The 21,974-nt window shown below is 57.3% G+C and overlaps 2 protein-coding genes across 5 annotated transcripts in view; one reads left to right on the forward strand and one right to left on the reverse strand.

Annotated features, from left to right (window-relative positions):
- Positions 1-5,417: 5,417 nt before the first annotated feature.
- Positions 5,418-12,328, forward strand: GALK1 (galactokinase 1). Its single transcript, XM_020885810.2, has 8 exons — positions 5,418-5,660; positions 6,382-6,571; positions 7,013-7,132; positions 7,315-7,450; positions 7,560-7,741; positions 11,690-11,840; positions 11,935-12,097; positions 12,187-12,328. Exons 1-8 carry the CDS (start codon positions 5,496-5,498, stop codon positions 12,256-12,258), a joined length of 1,179 nt encoding a protein of 392 aa, XP_020741469.2. The 5' UTR covers positions 5,418-5,495; the 3' UTR covers positions 12,259-12,328.
- Positions 12,329-12,445: 117 nt separating this feature from the next.
- ITGB4 (integrin subunit beta 4) overlaps positions 12,446-21,974 on the reverse strand; it is a 31,965-nt gene continuing 22,436 nt past the window's right edge. Inside the window, exons 28-41 of one of the 4 annotated variants that reach the window (XM_070479946.1) lie at positions 21,250-21,407; positions 20,724-20,904; positions 20,459-20,596; positions 17,880-18,062; positions 17,659-17,790; positions 15,880-16,059; positions 15,244-15,480; positions 14,935-15,093; positions 14,403-14,552; positions 13,665-13,853; positions 13,421-13,576; positions 13,171-13,335; positions 12,962-13,069; positions 12,446-12,849 (exon numbers count right to left, since the gene is read on the reverse strand). In XM_070479946.1, the coding sequence (XP_070336047.1) occupies positions 12,710-12,849; positions 12,962-13,069; positions 13,171-13,335; positions 13,421-13,576; positions 13,665-13,853; positions 14,403-14,552; positions 14,935-15,093; positions 15,244-15,480; positions 15,880-16,059; positions 17,659-17,790; positions 17,880-18,062; positions 20,459-20,596; positions 20,724-20,904; positions 21,250-21,407 (2,276 nt within the window). In that variant the 3' untranslated portion in view covers positions 12,446-12,709. The remainder of the gene's footprint in view (positions 12,850-12,961; positions 13,070-13,170; positions 13,336-13,420; positions 13,577-13,664; positions 13,854-14,402; positions 14,553-14,934; positions 15,094-15,243; positions 15,481-15,879; positions 16,060-17,658; positions 17,791-17,879; positions 18,063-20,458; positions 20,597-20,723; positions 20,905-21,249; positions 21,408-21,974) is intronic. The other 3 variants (XM_070479948.1, XM_070479947.1, XM_070479949.1) reach the window with 3 other exon arrangements.

A 21,974-nucleotide genomic window follows, 5' to 3' on the forward strand; every position in this document is an offset into this window, starting at 1 on the left:
TGTCACAGCAGGTCAGAGTGCTCCCGGGGACAGGGTGGTTGCTGAGAGAACAATCTCAGGGTCAGACAGGCCCAGGTTCAAGGCCCAGCTGTCCCACTTAGATAGTTCCTTGATCCATTTGGGCTTCTTTCCCTCAACCATAAAATGGAGATAAAGCCAGTGCCTACCGCATAGGCTTGTAAGGATTTAATAAAACAATCTGTGCAAAGTCTGGTGCCTTTTAAAAGATTTGACAACAGAAGTCTGGGGCACTGACCATTCAGAACAGGCACTGAGCAGCCAGTGCAGCCCTAGAGGCTGCATCTCAGTCCTGATACCAGGGCCCACCACAAGCTTGCTATCAGTATTAGCAGTACTATAGAAGTTGTCATCATTGTGAAATAGAAGGGCAAAGGGGGCCCAAATCAGAAGACAGGTTAACCCTCTGGGAACAACAACAAATAAGCCTCCCAGAATCCGTGTGAGGGAGCGCCATCTGCTGAGAGCAAGTATTTTCAGAGACTATCTTGGGAGATGTGGACCCAAGCCCCGCCAGGAAACCAGTCTTGGGACTTCCTGGTGGTCCAGTGGCTAAGACCCTGCACTCCCAACGCAGGCGGCCTGGGTTTGAGCCTGTTAGGGAACTAGATCCCACAGCCACAACTTAAGGAAACCAGTCTTGTCTATAATTGCAGTGGAGATGCCGGAGCTGCATGAAGCACAGAGACATTCACTGCATGAGGAAAGACCAGCGAGGCCCCAAGGACTCAGAATTGAGCATATGGACAAGCAGAGCACAGACTTTGGGTAGACGTGTCCCCTTTAAGGTGCCACCTTCCCCCCCAATCTTGTGACATTTGGCCAGGAAATGGGAGGGAGAGTCAAAGGTCAGAGGCAGTCTTCCTTCTGAACAAATTTTATGTAACATGCTAGACAGCATTCAAACACTGATAGTAAACAGTTCTTGTAGATGAAATCAGTATTTCAGAGTCCAGTGTGAGCCAACAGGAGAACTCGCCTTTGGGTCAAATTAAGGTTTTCCAGGAATGACTGAAACTATACAAAAGATGAAGATGGGTGAAAAGGACATCTTTTCAATCAAAATAAAACAATGGAAATTAAAAAAAAATAATGGTGTGAGCTGCTTAGTGGTCAGAATTCCTCCTCTCTCTTAGAAAGCTCTTTCCTCCTCTGTCGGGACATTTATCTCAGTGAGGGATGAGGGTTAGATTGAGATTATCCCCTATCCGACAGTGAGAGCCAGAGGCTCTTATCTGGCCCATTGCTTGCAAGAGAGTCCAACAATGTATTAATGGATGACTGATAATAATAGCAAATATTTATTCTGTGCTTACCAAGTGCCAGAGGCTGCGCTGGGCACTCTGTGAAGATGATCTCATTCACTTCCTCCTGAAACAGTCTGTCAGGAAGGAAACACCAGCCTCACTAGATGGATGAGAAACTGAGGCTCAGAGAGGATAAGTCATCTGACTCAGATATCACACTAGTAAGGGCAGAGATTTGGGCTCAGAGTGGTTGGCCATCAGAGTTGAGGTGGGTAAATGATTCGAAGAGAAAGGGATCCTTGCTCCTACAAGGGGTCCTTACTCCCTACAAGGATGCATCTTTGCCTTGTAGGGAGGCCAGGTTTGAGTTTACTTCCATTTCAACCAGCCCCAAGAACCACTCATTGTTTTTTATTTGTTTTACCTATGCCAAGAAATGCCTGTGCTTTACTGTGAGTGAGTGAGCGAAAGTCGCTCAGTCATGTCGGACTCGTGACTCCATGAACTAGAGCCTGCCAGGCTCCTCTGTCCATGGGATTCTCCAGGCAAGAATACTGGAGTGGGTAGCCGTTCCCTCCTCCAGGGGACCTTCCCAACCCAGGGATCGAACCCAGGTCTCCTGCATTGCAGGCAGATTCTTTTACCGTCTGAGCCACCAGGAAAGCTGAGGAGTGCTCGAAAGGAGCAGGCCATCAGATGAAATTTGGAATTGCTTTTATTCTTGGTTTTTTAAAACAATTTATTAAGATACAATGCATAAGGACTTCCCTGGTTGTCCAGTGGCTAAGATTCCAAGCTCCCAATGCAGAGGGCTCAGGTCCAATTCCTGTTCAGAGAACTAGATCCCGCAGACTGCAACGAAGATTGAAGGTCCTACATGTCGCAACTAAGACCCAGAGTAACCAAATAAGTTAAAAAAGTAAAAATAAAAATGCACCTACCATACAAGTTACCCACTTAAAGTGGTTTTAGTGTATTCACAGATATGGCAGCCATTACCACTGTAAATTTTATAATATTTTCGTCATTACAAAGAGAAGTTGGTATTCTTACTTATCACCTCTTATTCTCCCACTTCTCTCAGCCTCAAGCAACCGGTGATCTACTTTCTGTCTCTTTAGATTTGCCTATTCTGGACATTTTTGATTGATATACAATTTGTAGTCTTTTGTAACTGGCGTCCTTCATTTACTATGTTTTCAAGGCTCATCCATGCTGCAGCAGGTACCAGAACTTCATTCTTTTCATAGCTAAATAATATTCCACTGGGACTTCCCTGACGGGGCAGTGGATAAGAATCTGCCTGCCAGTGCAGGGGACACAGGTTTGATCCCTGGTCCAGGAAGATCCTACATCCCACAGAGCAACTAAGCCCGTGTGCTACCACTACCGAGCCTGAACTCGAGCCCTCGAGCGGCAGCTGCTGGGCCCACGCGCCCTAGAGCCTGTGCGCAGTAGCAGGAGAAGCCGCCGCTAGGAGGCGCCCACGCGCCGCAACTGAAGAGTGGCCCTCGCGGCAGCTAGAGGAAGCCTGTTCGGGGCAACGAAGCACTGCCAAAAATAAATAACAAAAAATAAGACACCTTTTGTTTATCCATTTATCGTTTTCAGATCACTTCCACTTTTTGGCTAATGTGACTAGTGCTGCTGTGAACATTAGTATACAAGTTTTTGTGGGGACACATGTTTTTGTTTTCAATTCTCTTTAGTGTATATTGAGGAATAAAGTTGCTTGGTCATACGATAACTCTACGATTAGCATTTTATGGCGCTGCTTAATAGTTTTACATTCCCATCAGCAGTGTATGCGGGTTTTGATTTCACCACATCCTCACCAACACTTGTTATTTTCTGTCTTTAAAAAAAGTTTTTAGCCATTGTAATGAATGTGGAGTAGTATATCATTGTGGCTTTGATTTGCCTTCTCTAAATGACTAATGATGTTGAACATCTTTTCATGTCTTCTTTGGAAAAATGTTCAAATCTTCTGCCGATTTTTTATAGCTTTAAAAACTTTTCTTTATTGATCCCCAGGACTTATCAGTAATCTTCCCCCCTCGTTTTAAGGTTGTCTTTTTTCCTATTGTAAGATTTTTTTTAAAGACTCAGCACTTCATTTTTTAAAATTTCATCTTCATTTTTTATTTATATATTTTTATTTGGTTGTATGGAGTCTTAGTTTTGGCCCGTGGGAATTCTGTTGCATCATGTGGGATCTTTCGCTGTGCTGAGCAAGCTCCAGAGCGATCGCGCTACCAGAGGACACATACCGATAACATAAACTGATTAGAATCAAATGGATCCAAGATGGCAGACAAGTCAATTTCCTCTAGACCTTGATTCTCAATCAGCATGCGAAATGACACACCCAGAGGCTCCAGGACGGTTCACCAAAAACTGGCCCAATTCCTGGAAATCTCTATCCCTTCCCCCAAATGGTTGAAATAATCTCCCACTCAGCCTATGAAATTATCCAGTCCATAAACACTAACCATGCCACTTTTCAAGGCCACCGCACTTGACTTCTCTAATGGCCCATACTCTCTGTTAAGTGTGTTTCTCTCCGATCTGAATAAATCCACTTCTTATTTATTCCTTTGTCTCTCACTGAATTGTTTGTGCGATGAGAGATCAAGAACCTAAGCTTCATTAGGTCATGAAACCAGGTCTGTGATCTCAGTTGGAAGACTCTGGGTTTTGGCCGTGTTCAAGCTGCAGCTACGTGGGTTAAGTCCCAGGTGGGGTTTTGACTGGGTTTGAGTCCCAGCACTAAGTCGATTCACTCATGTCTTGACTCTTTGTGACCCCATGGACTGTAGCCCACCAGGCTTCTCTGTCCATGGGATTCTCCAGGCAAGAATACTGGAGTGGGTTGCCATCTCCTTCTCCAGGGTTGAGACCCAGTACATGGGTTTTAAGTCCCAATATGAGGTAAACTGTTTCAACTGGAGCACAAGAGCTTCTTTTCCCCCTTTCATGTGGGTTCATTGGAGAAGGAAATGGCACCCCACTCCAGTACTCTTGCCTGGAAAATCCCATGGATGTAGAAGCCTGGTAGGCTACAGTCCACGGGTTGCAAGAGAGTCCAAGACTGAGCGACTTCACTTTTACTTTTTATGTGGGTTCATACAAGGCGGATTCTTAACCACTGGACCACCAGGGAAGTCCCTTTTATACATTCTGATACAAGTCCTTTAAATATATGATTTGCAGCTATTTTTTCCATTCTGTGTGTTGTCTTTTCACTTTTTTGATGGGGTCCTTGGATGTGCAAAAGTCTTTTACTTTGATGAAGTACAGTTTGCCTATTTTTCTTTTGTTGCTTGTGGTCTGGAGTCATATCTAAACAACCACTGACTAAGCCAATGTCCCAAAGGTTTACCCTTATGTTTACTTCTAGGAGTTTTCAGAGCTAACTTTTGAATACTCTTGGGGCAACTTGTGAGCAGATCCCCAGCTACAGCCGGGGCCACAGCCCTCCACAAAACTCCCCTCCCTAATTTTAAACAGTCTGCTTATATTTCAGCCTCTCCCTTCCAAGGTTTCCTATGGAGTGGCCAAATGTGGAGAAGCTTGAAGGTTTAGGATGCAGGTTGGTGAGAGAGGAGATGTCACATTCAGAACACCAGATTTTGGAACCAAGGTTCCTGACTGAGGAAGCACCTGCCTTGACAGCTGGGCCCATCACTGCCCACTACCACCCTCCTTACTGCCCCACTGCTAGGAGCTGGGACAGCGGGTGCACTCTAGGAAAGGAGCCTACAGAAAGTGGCTCCACCAAACTCGGGCTGTCCTTATCTCTATACTGATTGTCTGGCCACCCTCTTAGAGATTCCTGATCAGGGGTTGGTGACCTCCGCAGGACTTTAGGACCTGGGAGAGCCCTTTGGGAGACCCGGGTGTGCTGGAGGCCAGCTCTGTAGCTCTGGCCGAGGTAGACGGCAGGGTGGATGGGTGTGACACAGAGGCCAAGGAAGGGCAGTTCAGATCTCCCGGTCCGGCCAACCCCCGCCGCGTGGGCTCCCAGCGATCCTTCCCGAAGCCCGCCGCCAGCCCGCCCCCTCGCCCGCGCCCGTTGGATTGGACCGGCGCGGCGGGCGGGGCGGGGCCGGGCCGGCGCGGCCCGGTTTGGGGCGGTGCGAGCAGCTACTGTGGGCCGACGCCGTGCGGCCCCGCCCCAGCATCCCGCGCCTACCGGACTGCGCCCGGCGGAGCTGCCGGGAGAGCGTCATGGCCGCTTCGGAGCAGCCCCAGGTCGGGGAGCTGCTGGCCAAGGCCCGGAGAGCCTTCCTGGAGGAGTTCGGGGCCGAGCCCGAGCTAGCCGTGTCGGCCCCGGGCCGCGTCAACCTCATCGGGGAACACACGGACTACAACCGGGGCCTGGTGCTGCCCATGGTGAGGGGCTGGGCGGGAGGCGCCCGCGCCCCGCGTGCACCGTCGCGCGGGCCGCTCCGAAGTTTCACTCTCGCCGCGTGTGGGGCCCGAGCACGTAGAGAGGCCCTCGGACGGGGCATTTCCCACGTCGGCAGGCAGGAAGGCGGGAATCCTCGAGGAAGTCGGCTGTGGACCGCTGATCCTCGCCATCTCCCTGGGAGCCTCCTCGCGGTGTGAGGGAATGCGGAAGCGGGGGCGCAGGGGTAGATGCAGGCGAAGTAAAGCCCTAAGCTTCCTGGTCCAGCCCGTTCAATTCTCAGAGGAGGCTCAGAGAGGGCTACTGATCTGCGCAAGGTCACACAGCGGCGATTGGACTGCCTTAGCCTGGGGCCGTGTCCATTCTCTGTGCAGCCTGGCAGGTTGAGTGAGTACAGTGCCTCTGAGGTTGCCTCCAAATGGGGAAGCGCCAAAAGGAGCTCTTCTGTTGTTTTCCCTGTTGAACTCTCTCTCCCCCTTGCGTCACAGCCAGGAGCCCACGCTTAGGGCAGAGTTCAGGTCTGCACTCCGAAAGCACTGACCCTTCCCCTGGGGCAGGACTCAAGCCCCCCAAGGCCTGATGAGCCATCAGACTCTTCCCCGGGACACTCCCCGTTCCCTTCACCTGGAGCCTGGAGGTCAGCTCCCTGTCTGCCCCAGGGCCCCTGATACTGGGAGTTTTGCATACTTGTGTTTCTCCTGCCAGGCTCTGGAGCTTGTGACGGTGCTGGCGGGCAGCCCCCGCGAGGACGGGCTTGTCTCCCTCCTCACTACCTCTGAGGACGCTGACGAACCCCGGCGGCTGCAGTTTCCCCTGCCCACAAGCCAGCGGCCCCTGGAACCTGGGGCCCCGCACTGGGCCAACTACGTCAAGGGAGTGATTCAGCACTACCCAGGTGTGGGACCCGGGGCTGGGCCAGATTCCTTCCTGGGCCACAAAGCCTGTTAGCTCATCTGATCCACTGTGGGGTAGGCGTGCAGAGTGGAGATTCCCCATTGGGCAGGGGAGGAGACTGATGCCCCCAGGGGTTCCAGAACTAGCCCTGGGTTGCCCGTCCAACGATTGGAGGAGCCAGGATTCAAACCCCAATGTGCTGGTCTCTAGAGCCCTGACTCTGGAGAACTGGGAGACTGTGTCTCAGGACCCTCAGGGTGGGAGGGTGGAGGGCAGCGGACCCCTTGATCCAGCAGTTGGTGACCTCTCACAGTTGAGACACATTCCCCCAGCAGCAGCTGCCAGGCAGTTGCCTCCCTTTGCATCAGAACGCCGCATACCCTTCTTGTGTTCATCCTCCGCGGTGGCCTGTCTTAACTGTCATCCACTCTTTCCCCTGCAGCTGCCCCCCTCCCTGGCTTCAGCGCAGTGGTGGTCAGCTCCGTGCCCCTGGGGGGTGGGCTGTCCAGCTCGGCGTCCCTGGAAGTGGCCACGTATACCTTCCTACAGCAGCTCTGCCCAGGTACCTCCCAGCCCCCACCCAGCCCTGTTTCCCCCGAGGTCCTGTGATCAGAGCTTCCTACCCCAACCGTGGCCTTGGCAGGGTGAGGGGGGATCTCCCTGGAACGTCACTGGAGCTACTGCTGCTCCCACCTGCCGACCCCTCATGCCCCCTCCTGGGCCCCACCTCGCCCTGTGCTGCAGACTCGGGGACAATAGCTGCCCGGGCCCAGGTGTGTCAGCGAGCCGAGCACACCTTCGCAGGGGTGCCCTGTGGCATCATGGACCAGTTCATCGCACTGCTGGGGCAGAGAGACCATGCGCTGCTCATTGACTGCAGGTCAGGGGCTCCCCTTGGACCTCCCACCTCATAGGAGCTCCTGGATGGAGCTTGCGCGGCAAGCAGACACCTGGCCTTGTCATCTCCCCCTGCTCCATCTCCACCCCAGGTCCCTGGAGACAAGCCTGGTGCCGCTGTCGGACCCCAAGCTGGCCGTGCTCATCACCAACTCCAACGTCCGCCACTCACTGGGCTCCAGCGAGTATCCCCTGCGGCGGCGCCAGTGTGAAGAGGTGGCCCGGGCGCTGGGCAAGGAGAGCCTTCGGGACGTGCAGCTGGAGGAGCTAGAGGGTGAGTGGAGGGTGACGGCTGGCCGGTGCGCTCTGTCCTGGAGACTGCTCGGCACCCCGAGGGGGCGGCTGAGTGGGGCGGGGCGGGGCCCAGATGTACTGCCTCTCGCCTCTCGGAATCTCTGCCAAGGTCTGCCCACTCCTGACATGGCTAACATAGGACTGCTTGATATCTCGATATTGTTTTTTATAATCTAAGAATTAAATATGCACTGTGGAAAATACAGAAAAGGACAAAGAAGAAAATAACAAGCTATAAGATTGCTACCCAGAGATAGCCACTAAGCTTTTTTTTTTTTTTTTTTTGGCTGCACTGGGTCTTTGTTGTGATGTGCGGGCTTCTCTTGTGGGTCACGGGCTCCAGGCACACGGGCTTCAGTAGTTGCAGCCCATGCGCTCAGTAGTTGTGGCGCACAGGCTTGGTTGTTCCCTGGCATGTGGAATCTTCCTTGATCAGGGATAGAACCTGTGTCCCCTGCATCGTCAGGCAGATTCTTAACCGCTGTACCACCAGGAAAGTCCTACTGTTAGCATTTTGATATATTTCCTTGAGTGGTTTTCTGTACCTGTATTTTCTTTTTAAAAAATACTTAAAAATTTTTTTATTGAATTATGGTTGATTTACACTGTTGTGTTGGTTTCATCATCTGTATTTTCAAAGTTGAGTAAATACAGTATTGCTACCTGCCCTTTTATCACCCTTAACTCCCTCAGAACACTCCCTATACCATGAAAGGCCGGTCATCAACATGGCTTTTCTTCTCCCCCACAAAAGTTTACTCTTAAATGTACAATAGGTTCCAAGACAAGACAACACTTCATTGTAGCTATAGGTGGCAACAGATGTTAATGGGAGGGAGTCCAGATGTTTAAACAGGAATGGAACTAAGAATCTTCATTGCCTCAGGCACAAGGAACATTTTTTGGCCAGATTTCTTAATTCCTCCTGTGGGCAGGGGGCCTTTCGGCTTTGGCTTTTAGCTCCTCCTCCTGTTTGTGTTTGAATGCCTTATCTTCCTCGTCCCATCTCCTTGGCTTGCTTCTTGGGCTGCATCAGGGGCTTCTTCTTGCCACCTTTGAGGTCCAACATGGTGCCTGCCACCCCTTCCCCAGACCCTGCCACTGGAAGGGATTTTTTTTGGCTGCCTGGGGCCTTAGTTTTGGCATGTGGAATCTTTGGTTGCAGCATATGAACTCTTAGTTGCAGCAAGTGAGGCCTATTAATAGTTCCCTGGCCAGGGAACAATCATTGGTTCCGGGCCCCCTGCTTTGTGAGCACAGAGTCTTAGCCACTGGACCACCAGGGAAGTCCCCATCAACATGGCTTTTTAAAGCTACTGTAGCATTTCAGCATATAGGTGCCCTTTAATTTACTTAACCAGTTTCTGATAATCACATCTAACACCGCGAGGGATGTTTTTATACATTATTCTTTCTCTGTGTTTTTCTCCTATTTTCTCAGGATTAGATTGTTTGGAGTAGGATCACAGGGTCAAAAGATAACATATATTTTTAAGTTTCCAGATACACATGGCCAGGAAGGTAGTCTGTTGAACAGTTTAAAGGTCATGTAAACATAAACTCATTGAATTCTCTCACAACTCTGTAGGACAGATATTACTGTCATCTTTAAACAGTTTTTATTTATGTATTACTTTTGACCGCTCTGGGCCCTTGTTGCTTTGCCTGAGCTTTCTCTAGTTGCGGCGATCCGGGGCTGCTCTGGGCTGCGGTGCTGAGGCTTCTCGCTGCGTGGTTCTCGGCACGAGTGCTTCAGTGGCTGCAGCTCCTGGGCTCTGTAGCTTGGTCTCAGCAACTGGTGCACGGGCTCCGTTGCTCCACAGCCTGTGGGATGCTCCCAGACCAGGAATCAAACCCGTGGCCCCGGCACTGGCAGGTGGGGTCTTATCCACTGCACCACCAGGGGAGTCCCTCTCACTTTTTTGTGATGGGGATATACAGTGAGTGACAAGGCTAAGACTTGATCCCAGGCAGATCAGCCCGTCCTCCTACCTTCCGGCCCAGGCTGCTGGCCTTAGGAGCTGCCCTCCCTGGCAGTGGGGGGCCCTTTTCAGGGACCATCTTGTCCTTCATGGTGAACCAACATCTTTAGAGCTTCCCCACCTGCTCTGTGCAGGTGACGGTGGTTGAGCTTTTCACCCTTGAGCACTTGGCTGTTTCTCCCCTCCTCCTCGGCCCTTCCATTCGCCCCCCACCCCCCAGCCCTGGAGGTCTCTCTCTCCCTCAGGAACTGTGCTCCTCTCTGCCTGCCTTTCTGTCCTCTGCCTGCCTCCCCACCTTCTGCTTTTAAACATGCCCAGTCTTCTAACATCCTCAGATGGAGTCTCCTTCCTATGCCAGTCCTCTGGGAAGGGTGCCTGATGCTCACGACCGCGTTTTCTCCTCTCTGTGTGCGTGCTGAGTCACTTCAGTCATGTCCGACTCTTTGCGACCCCATGGACTGTAGCCTGCCAGGCTCCTCTGTCCATGGGATTCTCCAGGCAAGAATACTGGAGTGGGTTGCCATTTCCTCCTCCAGGGGATCTTCCAGACCCAGGGATCAAACCCATGTCTCTTTGTGTCTCTTGCATTGGCAGGCGGGTTCTTTACCACTCATGCCACCTGGAAAGCCCTTTCTCCTCTACTCATTTCTGAGTCCTCTGAACCTGCCCGCCTGTCTCCTTTCTCCTCTCTACTCATTTCTGAATCCTCTGAACCCGGTGGCTGGTCTCCCATGCCACCTGGTATGACACCTCTCCTGGGGGCTCCCTGCAGAAACCTGGGGGCTGCCCTCGCCGCCCCCTCAGTGCTGGATCTGCTTGGTCAGAGCCCTGTTCCTCCTCCCGGGCCTGCCCCAGGCTTTGTCCCCCCTCAACTCCGGCCACCACCGCCCCACTGAGGACTCAGATGGGAGTCCAACCCCCATTCCCACCTGGGGTCCTGGAGCCTTCACCTGGCCCTGGTGGAACTCATCCTTCTCCTGGGCACCGCTCCTCTGACTTCGCCTTGTCTGTTATTTCCTCACCCTTGTCACTCCTGTTTGAAACTTCAGTTACCCCTGAGTGCTTCCTGGCCCCCAGCCCCCTCGGGTCTCTGACCTCTTCCTCCTCCTCCCCTTCCTCCCCACATGGGCCCCTCCTGGTCTCTGACGTTTAACAGCCGCCAGCTGGACTCCTGGCACCGCCTCTCCCAGCCGGGCCCCTGCCCAAGGCGGTTGCTTTTGTCAATAGAGCTCAGCTCCATCCTTCCCCGGCTCCGGAACCTCACTGGCACCCGGAATTACGTTTCAAAGTCTCCTCGGTGTTCAGGGCCGCCCTTAGTGACTCGGCTGGCTGTGCCCGCTTCAACATTAGCCAGTTGGACAGCCTGCTGGTTCCGTGGGGTATCCCAGGCAGACCTGGGTTGTACCCCAGTTCTGGATTCCTGGCCCTTGGAGGTTTCACTGTTAGTACAGCAAAAACACCAGCAGAACCTTTCCTTTCTGTTCTGTCTTGGCCTCTGGAAGGCAGCAGTGTCCCATTCGCTATGGAAGCACTCAGTGTGGGGCTCAAACGGCTGTTTATTGAGTACCCACTGTGTGCCAGGCACGCTGGGGGCTCTGCATGTGTCTGCTGAGTTCTCCCCACACCCCGAATGAGGTGGGTCATGCCCCCTTTTTTGGCCACACTGCACGTGGGATCTTAGTTCCCCAACAAGGGACTGAACCCATGCTCCCTCCAGTGGAAGCTTGGGGTCTTAACCACTGGACCCCCAGGGACGTCCTGGGTACCCCCTTTTGTAATCGAGGAGGTGAGGTCTGAAACCTTGCTCCCCGACCCGAGGTTCTACTCACGGCTTTGTCAGAACCAGAGTGGAGATGCCCCCGTGCACCCCTGGGGCCAGTGGCCTGGAGTCCACAGGGGCCCAGAGGCCATGGGTGGCAGGTCTGCTGAGCCCCTTTCCTCCCCAGCTGGCCGGGACCTGATGAGCATGGAGGCCTTCCGGCGGGCGCGGCACGTGGTGGGCGAGATCCAGCGCACGGCTCAGGCGGCGGCCGCACTGCGCCGCGGCGACTACAGAGCCTTCGGCCGCCTCATGGTGGAGAGTCATCACTCACTTAGGTGAGGCCCCTGGGTGCCCGGCAACCCGCAGGCACACGTGTTGCAGCTCGGGCCGGCTCCAGGCCTCCCCCTTCCCCACATATCCTCTCCGCAGAGATGACTACGAGGTGAGCTGCCCCGAGCTGGATCAACTGGTGGAGGCCGCGCTCTCCGCGCCCGGGGTTTACGGCAGCCGCATGACGGGCGGTGGCTTCGGGGGCTGCACGGTGACCCTGCTGGAGGCCTCCGCCGCTCCGCGGGTGATGCAGCACATCCAGGTGGGCAGTGCTGGAGTTGTGGGGCGTGGGGAGCAGGAGAGATGGGCTCCCAGGGCCCCTCTGAGCTCATTACCCCCACCCCCCAACAGGAGCAGTACCGTGGGACCGCCACCTTCTACCTCTCCCAGGCAGCTGATGGTGCCAAGGTGCTGCGTTTATGAGGCCCTCGCCGGGACGGCAAGCGGTGGGCCTCCCCTCCTGTCTGGGTGCTCAATAAACTTGTATCTCTGACTCTGATGCCCGCCTGCCTCAGGAGGTGGATGTGTGCTGGGGTATCAGAAAAGGGGTGTGTGAGAATCGCTCCCTGTTCTGGGCAGGCCCCAGAAACATGGTCAGGGCAGAACCAAGCGGTAGCAAAATGCTTTATTATAGTGCAGAACAAAGCCAGGTCCTTGTCATGCTGGGTCCAGCTCTTTGGTTACAAAGGGGCTCGGGCCTGGGGCAAGGGGGCAGCCAGAGGGGCCTTCCGGGACCTCTGCCCCCTCCATGCCGCCAAGAGGACACAGCCAGAGGCAGCGGCCCTGTGATAAGCATGCGGGTGCGCTGGGCCAACAGGGGTCCAAGGATGGAGTAGCTGAGGCAGCGCCTGGGGGAGGGGGTGCGGCGGGGGGCTCAGGTCTGGAAGAACTGTTGGTCCACGTGGGTGCTGAGGGTCCCACTGGTGGTCAGCGTCCGGCTCACAAACTCCTGTGTCACGTGCCGCGTGAGGGAGCCACTTGCTTCCAGGTGCTGGGAGCCCAGGGTGAGTCCATCTGCAGGGGAAGAAGCTTGAAGGACCCACCCCCGGAGTCCTGACCACGCCCCCCGCTTCCGGTTAGCTCTGTTTCCCCGGGGAGAGCCAGGAGCCCCCACCATGCAACTCACCCAGTAGGAAGGGCTCAGTGGTGCTGGAGTGGGTGGTGATGCTGCTGTATTCCCCTGACACTGGGTGCTGGAAGAGCCCCGAGTGGCCGCCCAGCTGGGGGAAGGGTCCTGGGTCGGGGGGGGGGGTGGGGTGCGTAGTTAGAGGATGGTGCCAGGAGAGGGTGGGGCTGGAGAAGGGGCGGGGCTGGAGAAGGGGCGAGGAAGCCTGCCTCCATCCTGGGACTCGATGGTGATGATCCCCTCGCGCTCCGGCCCGAAGCCTTGGGTGGTCTTGGCCTGCACCTTGAACTTGTAGGGCACGTTCTCGCTGAGACCGGGCACGGTCAGCCGGCTCTCGGGGCTGTCGCCGTCCACCAGGAACGTGGTGGCTGGCTCTGGGCAGGGAAGATCCCTTTCAGTCTCTGCAGCTCCCTCTCCAGCCTTCCCCTCCCCCGCCCCCCAGCCCGGGGCGGGCAGCACCTCCTCCGTGGGCCACCTCACACGTCACCAGGTAGCCCAGAATGTCGCCGTCCGGCCTTCGGGGCCGCTCCCAGCTCAGCTGCAGAGAGTCGGGGCTCAGGGCCGTGAACACCAGCGGGCCGGGGGCGCTGGGCGTGCTCAAGGTGAAGGCGGAGCCTGGGGGCAGCCAGGAAGCTTGTCAGGGGTCGGGTGGGTGTCTGAGTGCCAGGTGGGGGCACCTGCGGGGGTGGGGGCGGCAACTCACCGGGCAGGGGGCAGAGCGGGCTCTGCGGATGCACCTGCGACTCGATGGTGATGACGCCCTCGCGCTCTGGGCCCCAGCCCTGCTGGCTCTGGGCCCGCACGCGGAACACGTAGGAATGGTTGGGCAGGAGGTCCTCCACCACCACCGAGGTCTGGCTGGGGTTGGGGATGTTGAGGCGATACAGCTCACCTGGGTGGGGGACAAGAGGCAGACAGCAGAGCAGCCTCATTCCTCATTCCTAACCCCTGGCCTGATCCCGCCCCTCCCCGAGGCTGCAGCCCAGACCTGGTCGTCACCCAGCCAGGATCAGCTGTGGTTGGGGTACAGGTGGGGTCGGCCTTGCGTGGTGTGGTTGGGGGTTCAGGTTGTGCACTATACAAGGGGTGTGTGGAGCCTGAAGTCCCATCTGTGTGTGATGGCTGTTTACGGGCCCAGGTCATGCCTGCCCAGAGAAGTGCCACTTCTCATAGCCCAGCAGAGAGGCCCTGGGTCCCCAAGCAAAACCTTGCAGGGGAACTGATCGGAGAGAGAGGATGAGGGAGAGAGGATTCAGGGAGATGTATGAGGACGCAGTGGAATAGGGAAAGCAGTGAAGGGGACAGTGGGGGACTCGGAAGAGAAAGACCCTCTCAGAAAGGCAGGGGGGTGGAAGCGGGGCCCATTAGTGGTCAAGCAGCTCGGCTGGGCTCCTGATAGCCCGAGCCCCTGTGTGTCAGCCCGCCAGCAGCCAGGCCTTACCGCCGTTCAGCAGCTGGTACTCCACGCTGTAGCCCTGTAGCGCACGCTCACACTGCGGCTCCTGCCAGCTAACTTTCAGAGACGTGGGTCCGAGGGCGGAGAACACCAGGCGGGTGGGTGTGTTGGGCACACCCGCAGCCAGGCGGGAGCCTGCAGATGGAGGGGGGGCAGCAGTCAGCCCGCGGCGGGGGTGTCTGGGCAGGAGTCCCCGGTTCTCAGCCACACCTCCCTGTCTGCTGGCCAGGTAGCTCACTCAGCCCTGAAGCACCCTCTCCAGGCCACCCAGGGCCTCCCCACTGTACTCAGGGTGGGTGCGGGCTCCGCCTGAGCTGGCCGACCCCCCACCCTCCTCAGCTGGCCCCTCTCCTGCCCTAGCCCCAGCCCAGCACCCTGGGAGGACAGGCCGCTTTAGGCACCAGTGTGGATGTGGATGGGATGGAGGGTGAGGAGGCGCAGGCAATGCTGATGGTGGGTGGATGGTGACATGGAGCCAGACGGCCATGGAGATGCAGGACGGCCACCCCTGTACTACCTGGGCCCCAAGAGGGCGCTGCTGGCTGCCCAGCCAGGATTATAGAGTCTCTCAAGTCCCCGGAGCGGGGGGCCCCCTTCATCTGAGCCCGACTCCGGGACCCCAGGGCCCAGGACAGCGGAAGCCTGCTCCTCCCGTGTTCCCAGATGGGAGGGAGGCCTAGGGCAGGACAAAACATGAGTGAGCCAGGGTGGGGCGGGTGTGTGTGTTGGACGATGGGCAGCGGGGGGACAGCAGCCCCCGCCTTGCCTCCAGGAGCTGGAAGAGAGGAAGGATGGGCCGGAGGCCGGCGGAGGGGGCGGCACTCACTCTGGGAGGACAGGGAGGTGAGGGTGGAGTAGTCCCTGGGCAGCGTGGCCGAGTGTGAGTGCTCCGTGCGGGTCAGCGAGTGGTAGTCCCGCGTGAGGGTGGACGAGGTGCTCAGCATGCGGTGGGGTAGCTGCGGGCTCAGGTGGGTGCCGTGGGCCGCAGTGCTCACGGTCATCCTGTGCAGGGAGTTGGCGCTGCCGGGGAAGGCAAAGTCCATCCGCCCGTTCACCAGGTGCTCTGCGGGGACAGGGCAGGGTCACTCCCACAGGCCCGGCTGCAGACCCCGGAGTCCCGAGAGGCAGGCTGCTGCAGCCCTGGGAGTTCCGGGGGGTTATCTACCTAACCTTTGGGGGCCCCCTGGCATCAAAACACCCAGCCTCCCTCTGCCCACCAGGGACAGAGGCCCCTGGAGGAGTCCACGGCCCCCCATCCCCGCAGGCTTCTGGAACGCAGGTCCCCTGGACCAGCAGGAGGCCCCCCATGGACCCGACCTCCGCTGGGGCCTCGCAGCCCCTCAGTCGGCCCCGCCCTAGGGAGAGCCCACACGCCTGCCCTGGGGTCTCCTGGCAAGCCAGCCTGGCTGCGGTGGGCTCTGGCTGGAGCTGAAGTGGGTGCGGGTAGGGGCGTGCCGGTCACCTCCCTCCCCGCCGGCGCCCCGCGCGCCCCCATCGGCAGCGCCGTCTCCCGGGGGCCCGGAGTCAGAGGAGCGCCGGCTGCCGGCGGACAGGCGCGGGATGAGCTCCGGGGGCAGCCGCCACGTGACGCGCCGCAGGTCCAGCTCCTCCCCCAGCAGGGGTTCGAACTTCCAGCCGCCGCCTTGGGAACAACGAAGGGCCGCGTTGGCACCGCCAGGGGGCGCAGGGGGCGCGGAGAAGGGCCGGCGTTCCCCCGGCTCTGCGATCTGGGTGTGCGGCGGCGGGGAGCCCAGTGGCAGGCGGGACCCTCAACCCGGAGGTGTTAGAGGGCGGCCTGGGCCGCTACTGGCGAGGGAAGACGCCCTGGCTCTGCCGCGAGCCCTCTGCTCTGAGCCTGCTTCCGGTCTGGATGAGGGAGGGAGTGATGTCTCCCCCGCCTGCCTCCCAGCGAGTTCCAGCAGCCGGAGTAGATCTGTGTAGTGCCGACAAGCTGGGGAACCTGATTCATACCAGCTGCTCTGTCTACCCCAGACTCTCAAAACCCTCAAGACCTCTGAACCCTAGCTTGACTCCATGGAGGCCTGATGTAGGTAAGGAAGGACGAAAATACAAATCCTGGGGCTTCCCTGGTGGCTCAGTGGTAAAGAATCTACCAGCCAATGCAGGAAAAACAGGTTTGATCACTGGTCTGTGACCCAATGGAACTGAACTGAACCTGGAAGATCCCACATGCCTCGAAGTAACTAAGCCTATAGGTCAGAACTACTGAGCCTGTGCTCTAGAGCCTGGGAGCTGCAAGTACCAAGCCCTAGAGCCCGTCTTGCTCCACAGTAAGGGAAGCCACCACGATGAGAAGCCTGCATGGCACCGAAGACCCGGCAGAGCCAAAAATAAATGATATAAAAAGGAAATACAAATCCTGGTGGATTTTCACTCAGCCTAGTATGACTAGCATCCCATTTCACAGATCAGAAAACTGAGGCAGAGAATGTACATGATTCATCTGAATTCCCACAGTGGTGGTTTAGTCACTAAGTCCTGTCCGAGTCTTGCCCCATGGACCCCATGGACTGTGGCCCGCCAGGCTCCTCTGTCCATGGGATTGTCCAGACAAGAATACTGGAGTGGGTTGCCATTTCCTTCTCCAGGGGATCTTTCCAACCCAGGAATTGAACCCAGGTCTCCTGCATTGCAGGCAGATTCTTTACCAACTGAGCTACAAGGGAAGCTGTCCCGCAGTGAAGCCAGAGCTAAAACAGACCCCGCGAGTCCCAGTCAAGGGCTCCTTGCATCACACTGCACAGGAATCCAACAGGCAAGCAGAACAGGGCCAGCGCAAGGAGCACTGCTCTGGGGGCCCCCGAGCCAGTGGCTATTCTGGGGCTCCTGGCCCAGGCTTGCCGCCTCGCCTGAAGCCCTGAGTCTGGGAGGTGCCCTGGGGGTCCTGACGACACTGCACAGCTGGTGAGCCTTCCACTCTCAAAACTGTGTTTCCAATCTCATGTGCACAAGCCTGTGTGCATGTGCCCCGAGCCCATGTCTGTCTGTCTGTCCGTCCTCACACAGAGACGTGCACACTAGTCCTATGAGCCGTGTCGGCTTTGTCCCCTCTGTACCCAGAGTCAGAATGCTGATCGTTGATTTTGCAGAGAGGGGACTTTCAGTCTTGATCTTCGTGCCCAGTGGTCACTGGCCCCTTCGCTGTCTCTGGACACCAGCGAGAGCCCCACCCTCTACCCAGGACCCCCACCATCCTCGCCAGGATCCCCGGCCCACTCACCGGTGTCATCAGAGACGCTGGGCCTCTGGCTGCCAGCTGGGGAGCGGAGCACGTCATCGCTGTACATGAGGAAGCTCTCGTAGTCCTCCCCACTCTGGGCGTCCACGATGGGGATGTCAGGGATGATGGGGACTGTGGGCCGAGGGGAGGGGTGAGCCAGGGCCCAGACCTCAGACCCCTGCCTGCCCTGCCCGCCCTGTGCCTCCCTGCCCCTTGCTCACTAGACATGGGTCGCTTGGGCTGGGTGGCAAGGTTGATGATGGCCTCCCGCTCAGGCCCCCAGCCTGCTCCGTTGCGAGCCTTGACCGTGTAGCGGTACGGCTGGGACTCGCGCAGGTTCTCGATGAGCAGCGTCCGCTTCTTGGGGCCGTCCACCAGCACCTTCTTCATGGGCCCGATGGGTCCTGGGGCAGGGAGAGTGCCTTGGAAGGGTCTGGCCCAGCCTGGCCCCGGTCTCGGATGCCCCAGGCCCGCCACGCGGCCTCTGAACTGCACCCAAGGGTGCAGGGGGACAGGACAGGGAGCGAGCAACTGTTGACGCCCAGCCACAAGCCAAGCCCTGAGAACCTGGCTGTGACTGGCTTAGAGAAGTGTCGCTAGGGCTCCACAGGGCTCATCGCTAAGGTGAATGGCAGAGATACACTAGACTCAAGTCAGCCCCGAGTCACCTCAACCAGTTGGTAAAGGTCCTACATTCACGTGCATCTGAGCAAGACTGGCTTCAGAGCCAAGAGTGCCATCACCACCTGTGCCTCACCGTCCCCAACCAAACCCCACATGCTCTGTTGGGAAATCCAAAGTGGAGACATTTGGGGACTTCCCTGGTGGTCCAGGGGCTAAGATTTTGCTCTCCCAATGCAGGGGACCCGGGTTCAATCCTTGGTCAAAGAACTAGATCCCGCATGTCATTGCTGAGTGGCCAAGTTGTGTCTGACTCTTTCGCAACCCCGTGGACTATAGCCCTTGAGGTTCTTCTGTCCATGGGATTTCCCAGGCAAGAACACTGGAGTGGGTTGCCATTTCCTCGTCCAGGGGATCTTCCCAACCCAGGGATCGAACCCAGATCTCCCACATTGGCAGGTGGATTCTCTATCGCTGAGCCACCAGCGAAGCCCCAGATCCCACAGGCCACAACTGAAAAGATCCTGCGTGCCACGATGAAGACTGAACATCCCGCATGCCCCAACGAAGCCCCAGATCCCACAGGCCTGGGGCCTGAAAAGATCCTGCGTGCCACGATGAAGACTGAACATCCCGCATGCCTCAACGAAGCCCCAGATCCCACAGGCCTGGGGCCTGAAAAGATCCTGCGTGCCACGATGAAGACTGAACATCCTGCATGCCCCAACGAAGACCCGGCACAACCAAAACAATAAATAAAAAGTGTTTTAGAAGTGGAGACACTCGGACACTCGCCATGGCTGCCCTGGTCATCTGGGCAAGGGCAGGAGGAGACAGGCAGGCCTGATCCTGCAGCCGGGGACAGGCCGAGGCCTGCGGGAGCTGAGGGCGCCGGGGTAGGGTGGAGGTTGCACAGGAGTCAGTTAGCCGGGAGCAGAGGTGAGGCGGCTCCCCCACACCCAGAAGGCAGGACACGCAGCCCTGGGGGTGGGGGAGGAAGAGACCCCAGGCTGCTCTGAGTGAGTTACAGTGCCCAGGGGACCTGACCTGGCAAGATGGGGCCCTCTGGGTGATCAGAAGACATCCCAGTGTCCGAGGGGTCCAAAGGAGGGTCTCGGGGAAAACCCCACCTGCGAAGCTTGATGCTGTCTGATAAGAAAGTGGCTGTGCTCCAAGAACTGGCTGATGTTGGACCACTGCCTGGGGGAGGTGTCCGAGTGCTGAGGTGGGGGCCCCCCCTTACATCTGCCTGCCAGGGGGAGAAGGGAAGGGGGCCACCCCAAAGTGCTGATGCCCTTGGGTCAGGAGGGCTTCCTCACATGTTTGTGAGGCAGAAGCTAAGACTGTGGGCCAAAAGCATCAGTCACACCTGGTTAAGATTAAAGGCCGGGTCAGAAAAGACTTCCTGACAGTGGTCCATGGGTGGACCAGGAGTCGCCAACAGAATGAGCCAAGGTGTGACGCAGCAGCTGAGAAGGTTGTGTTTGGTCGGCCAAGCCAACAGAGCAAGGAGCCTGAGGCCCAGAACAATCCCTGTTGGGCCACTAGGGAATGCTAAGCCTGACCCACTTTAGGGTCCACAGGTTGCATCTGGGGGTGCGAAGCTCTCCATCCCTGGGATGAACTGAACAGGTGAGGATGCAAAGAGGAGGGCCCTGCATCAGGCAAGAGCAGGGGACTGAGTTCCCTTGAAAAGTTTTCCATCCTGACAATTGCAGGGGTCACCTCTCCCTTCCAGGATGGGAGAAAAATAAAGGTTTCTGCCAGGTGCTCTGGCCTAGGGCTGCCAGATAACATATTGCATGAAATGTACTAGAAAAATTGTTTGCCTGAAGTTCAGGGTGTCCTCTGCTTTTTATTTGCTAAATCTCTCTACCCTGGCCTGAAGAGACCCGTGTAGAATTGAGCCACTCTTGTTAACCTGCGTGGGCAGGCACTGTGACCGCATTGCACACACATAACCTCATGCCCTTCCATCCTCACCTGCCCTGGGAGCTTCTGGGCTCTGCCTTTGAATGCAACTAACTCAGCCTAAACCTGACCACAAACCTAACGATGCCCCCAGGCAACCAGACATGGGGACTCATCCACTGACCTGGGGGCTGTGACCTCCTCCCGTTCTCCGCACCCCCCCACCCCACCGCCTCCCTGGGGGCAGAAGGAGAGGGCGGGCCCTTACGGTTGTCCTCATTGACCAGGCCGTAGCAGACCTCGTAGGCCGTGATCTCGCCGTTGGTCTCGGCCGGCTCGGCCCAGCTCAGCTGGGTCACAGTGGAGGAGACGACGTTGAAGGCCAGACGCCCGGGCTCGCTGGGCACTGGGTGGGGCAGAGGGGGTGCAGGAAGAGTGCTGTCAACAGCGGACAAGGGGGCAGCGTTCTGGGCGGGGCAGGGCCGGGCAGGCTGGCATCAGGGTGGCCGGGGATGGACATGGCGAGGCCTCACCTTCCTGGTGGGTGCGACAGGACACCGGAGAGCTGTAGGGGCCCTCGCCCTGAGCCCCGTAGGCGCACACCTTCATCTCGTAGTCGCAGTACGGGTACAGGTTGGTGAGCTCCACCGAGGGCGCCTTGCTGTCGAGCAGGTGGGCTTCGGACTCAGGGTCACCCTGGATCCAGTACTTCACCTGTGCCCAGGGCGGGGCTGGTCAGTGGGGGGCAGCTGGCAGAGCCCACTGTCCCTCTGCTGAGCCCTGCCCTTACGGTCCCGTGGGCACACAAACGTGGAGGGATTGAGCGCCCTGCCAGGCGCACGCAGCAGGGCTGGCACAGAGCACAGGTGTTTTCAGGTTCCGGGGGCCACTTTCCAGGGACTTCTTCCTCCCTCAGGGGCAGATGGGGGTTCCCCACCCACTGAGGCCGAGCACGCCCTCTCCTCTCCCTGGGGCCCTCTCTGGCCTTGGTGGGCCCACCTCTGCCACGTGTGCCCGCCCCCCCCCATCCACCTGCCTCGTCGCGCCCCCCCACCTTACCCGGTACCCTGTCGGCTTGCCAGGAGGCGGCAGCCAGTTGAAGTGGATCTTCCGGGACCCAGCAGCCTTGGCATTGGGGTTCTGTGGGGCACCCAGGTCGCCCCGGGGTGGTGGGGGTGATGAAACGGTCTGGTTCATTATGCTCCGGTCCAGCTCGTCTGCAGGGTGTCAAGCCCGGGCAGGGCAGTCAGCAGAGATGCCTCTCTGGCTTTGGGGCGGGGGTGGGGGGGGGCAGGAACCCATCCGCACCACCAGGGGGCACCAGACGCCTAGTTAAACACCAAGACTCCTTCCCTCTCGCATCACATCACATGTATGGCTGTGAGAGGTGGACTATAAAGAGCGCTGAGCACCAAAGTATTGATGCTTTTGAACTGTGTTGGAGAAGACTCTTGAGAGTCCCTAGGACTGCAAGGAGATCCAACCAGTTCATCCTAAAGGCAGTCAGTCCTGAATGTTCACTGAAAGGACTGATGCTGAAGCTGAAACTCCAATACTTTGGCCACCTGATGCGAAGAACTGACTCATTGGAAAAGACCCTGATGCTGGGAAAGATGGAAGGTGGGAGGAGAAGGGAATGACAGGGAATGAGATGGTTGGATGATATCACAGACTCAATGGATATGAGATTGAGTAAACTCTGGGAGTTGGTGATGGACAGGGAGGCCTGGTGTGCTGCGGTCCATGGGGACACAAAGAGTCAGACATGACTGAGCGACTGAACT

Source organism: Odocoileus virginianus, chromosome 17 (assembly GCF_023699985.2).
Source record: "Odocoileus virginianus isolate 20LAN1187 ecotype Illinois chromosome 17, Ovbor_1.2, whole genome shotgun sequence".
In the NCBI taxonomy this organism is placed as follows: Eukaryota; Metazoa; Chordata; class Mammalia; order Artiodactyla; family Cervidae; genus Odocoileus; species Odocoileus virginianus.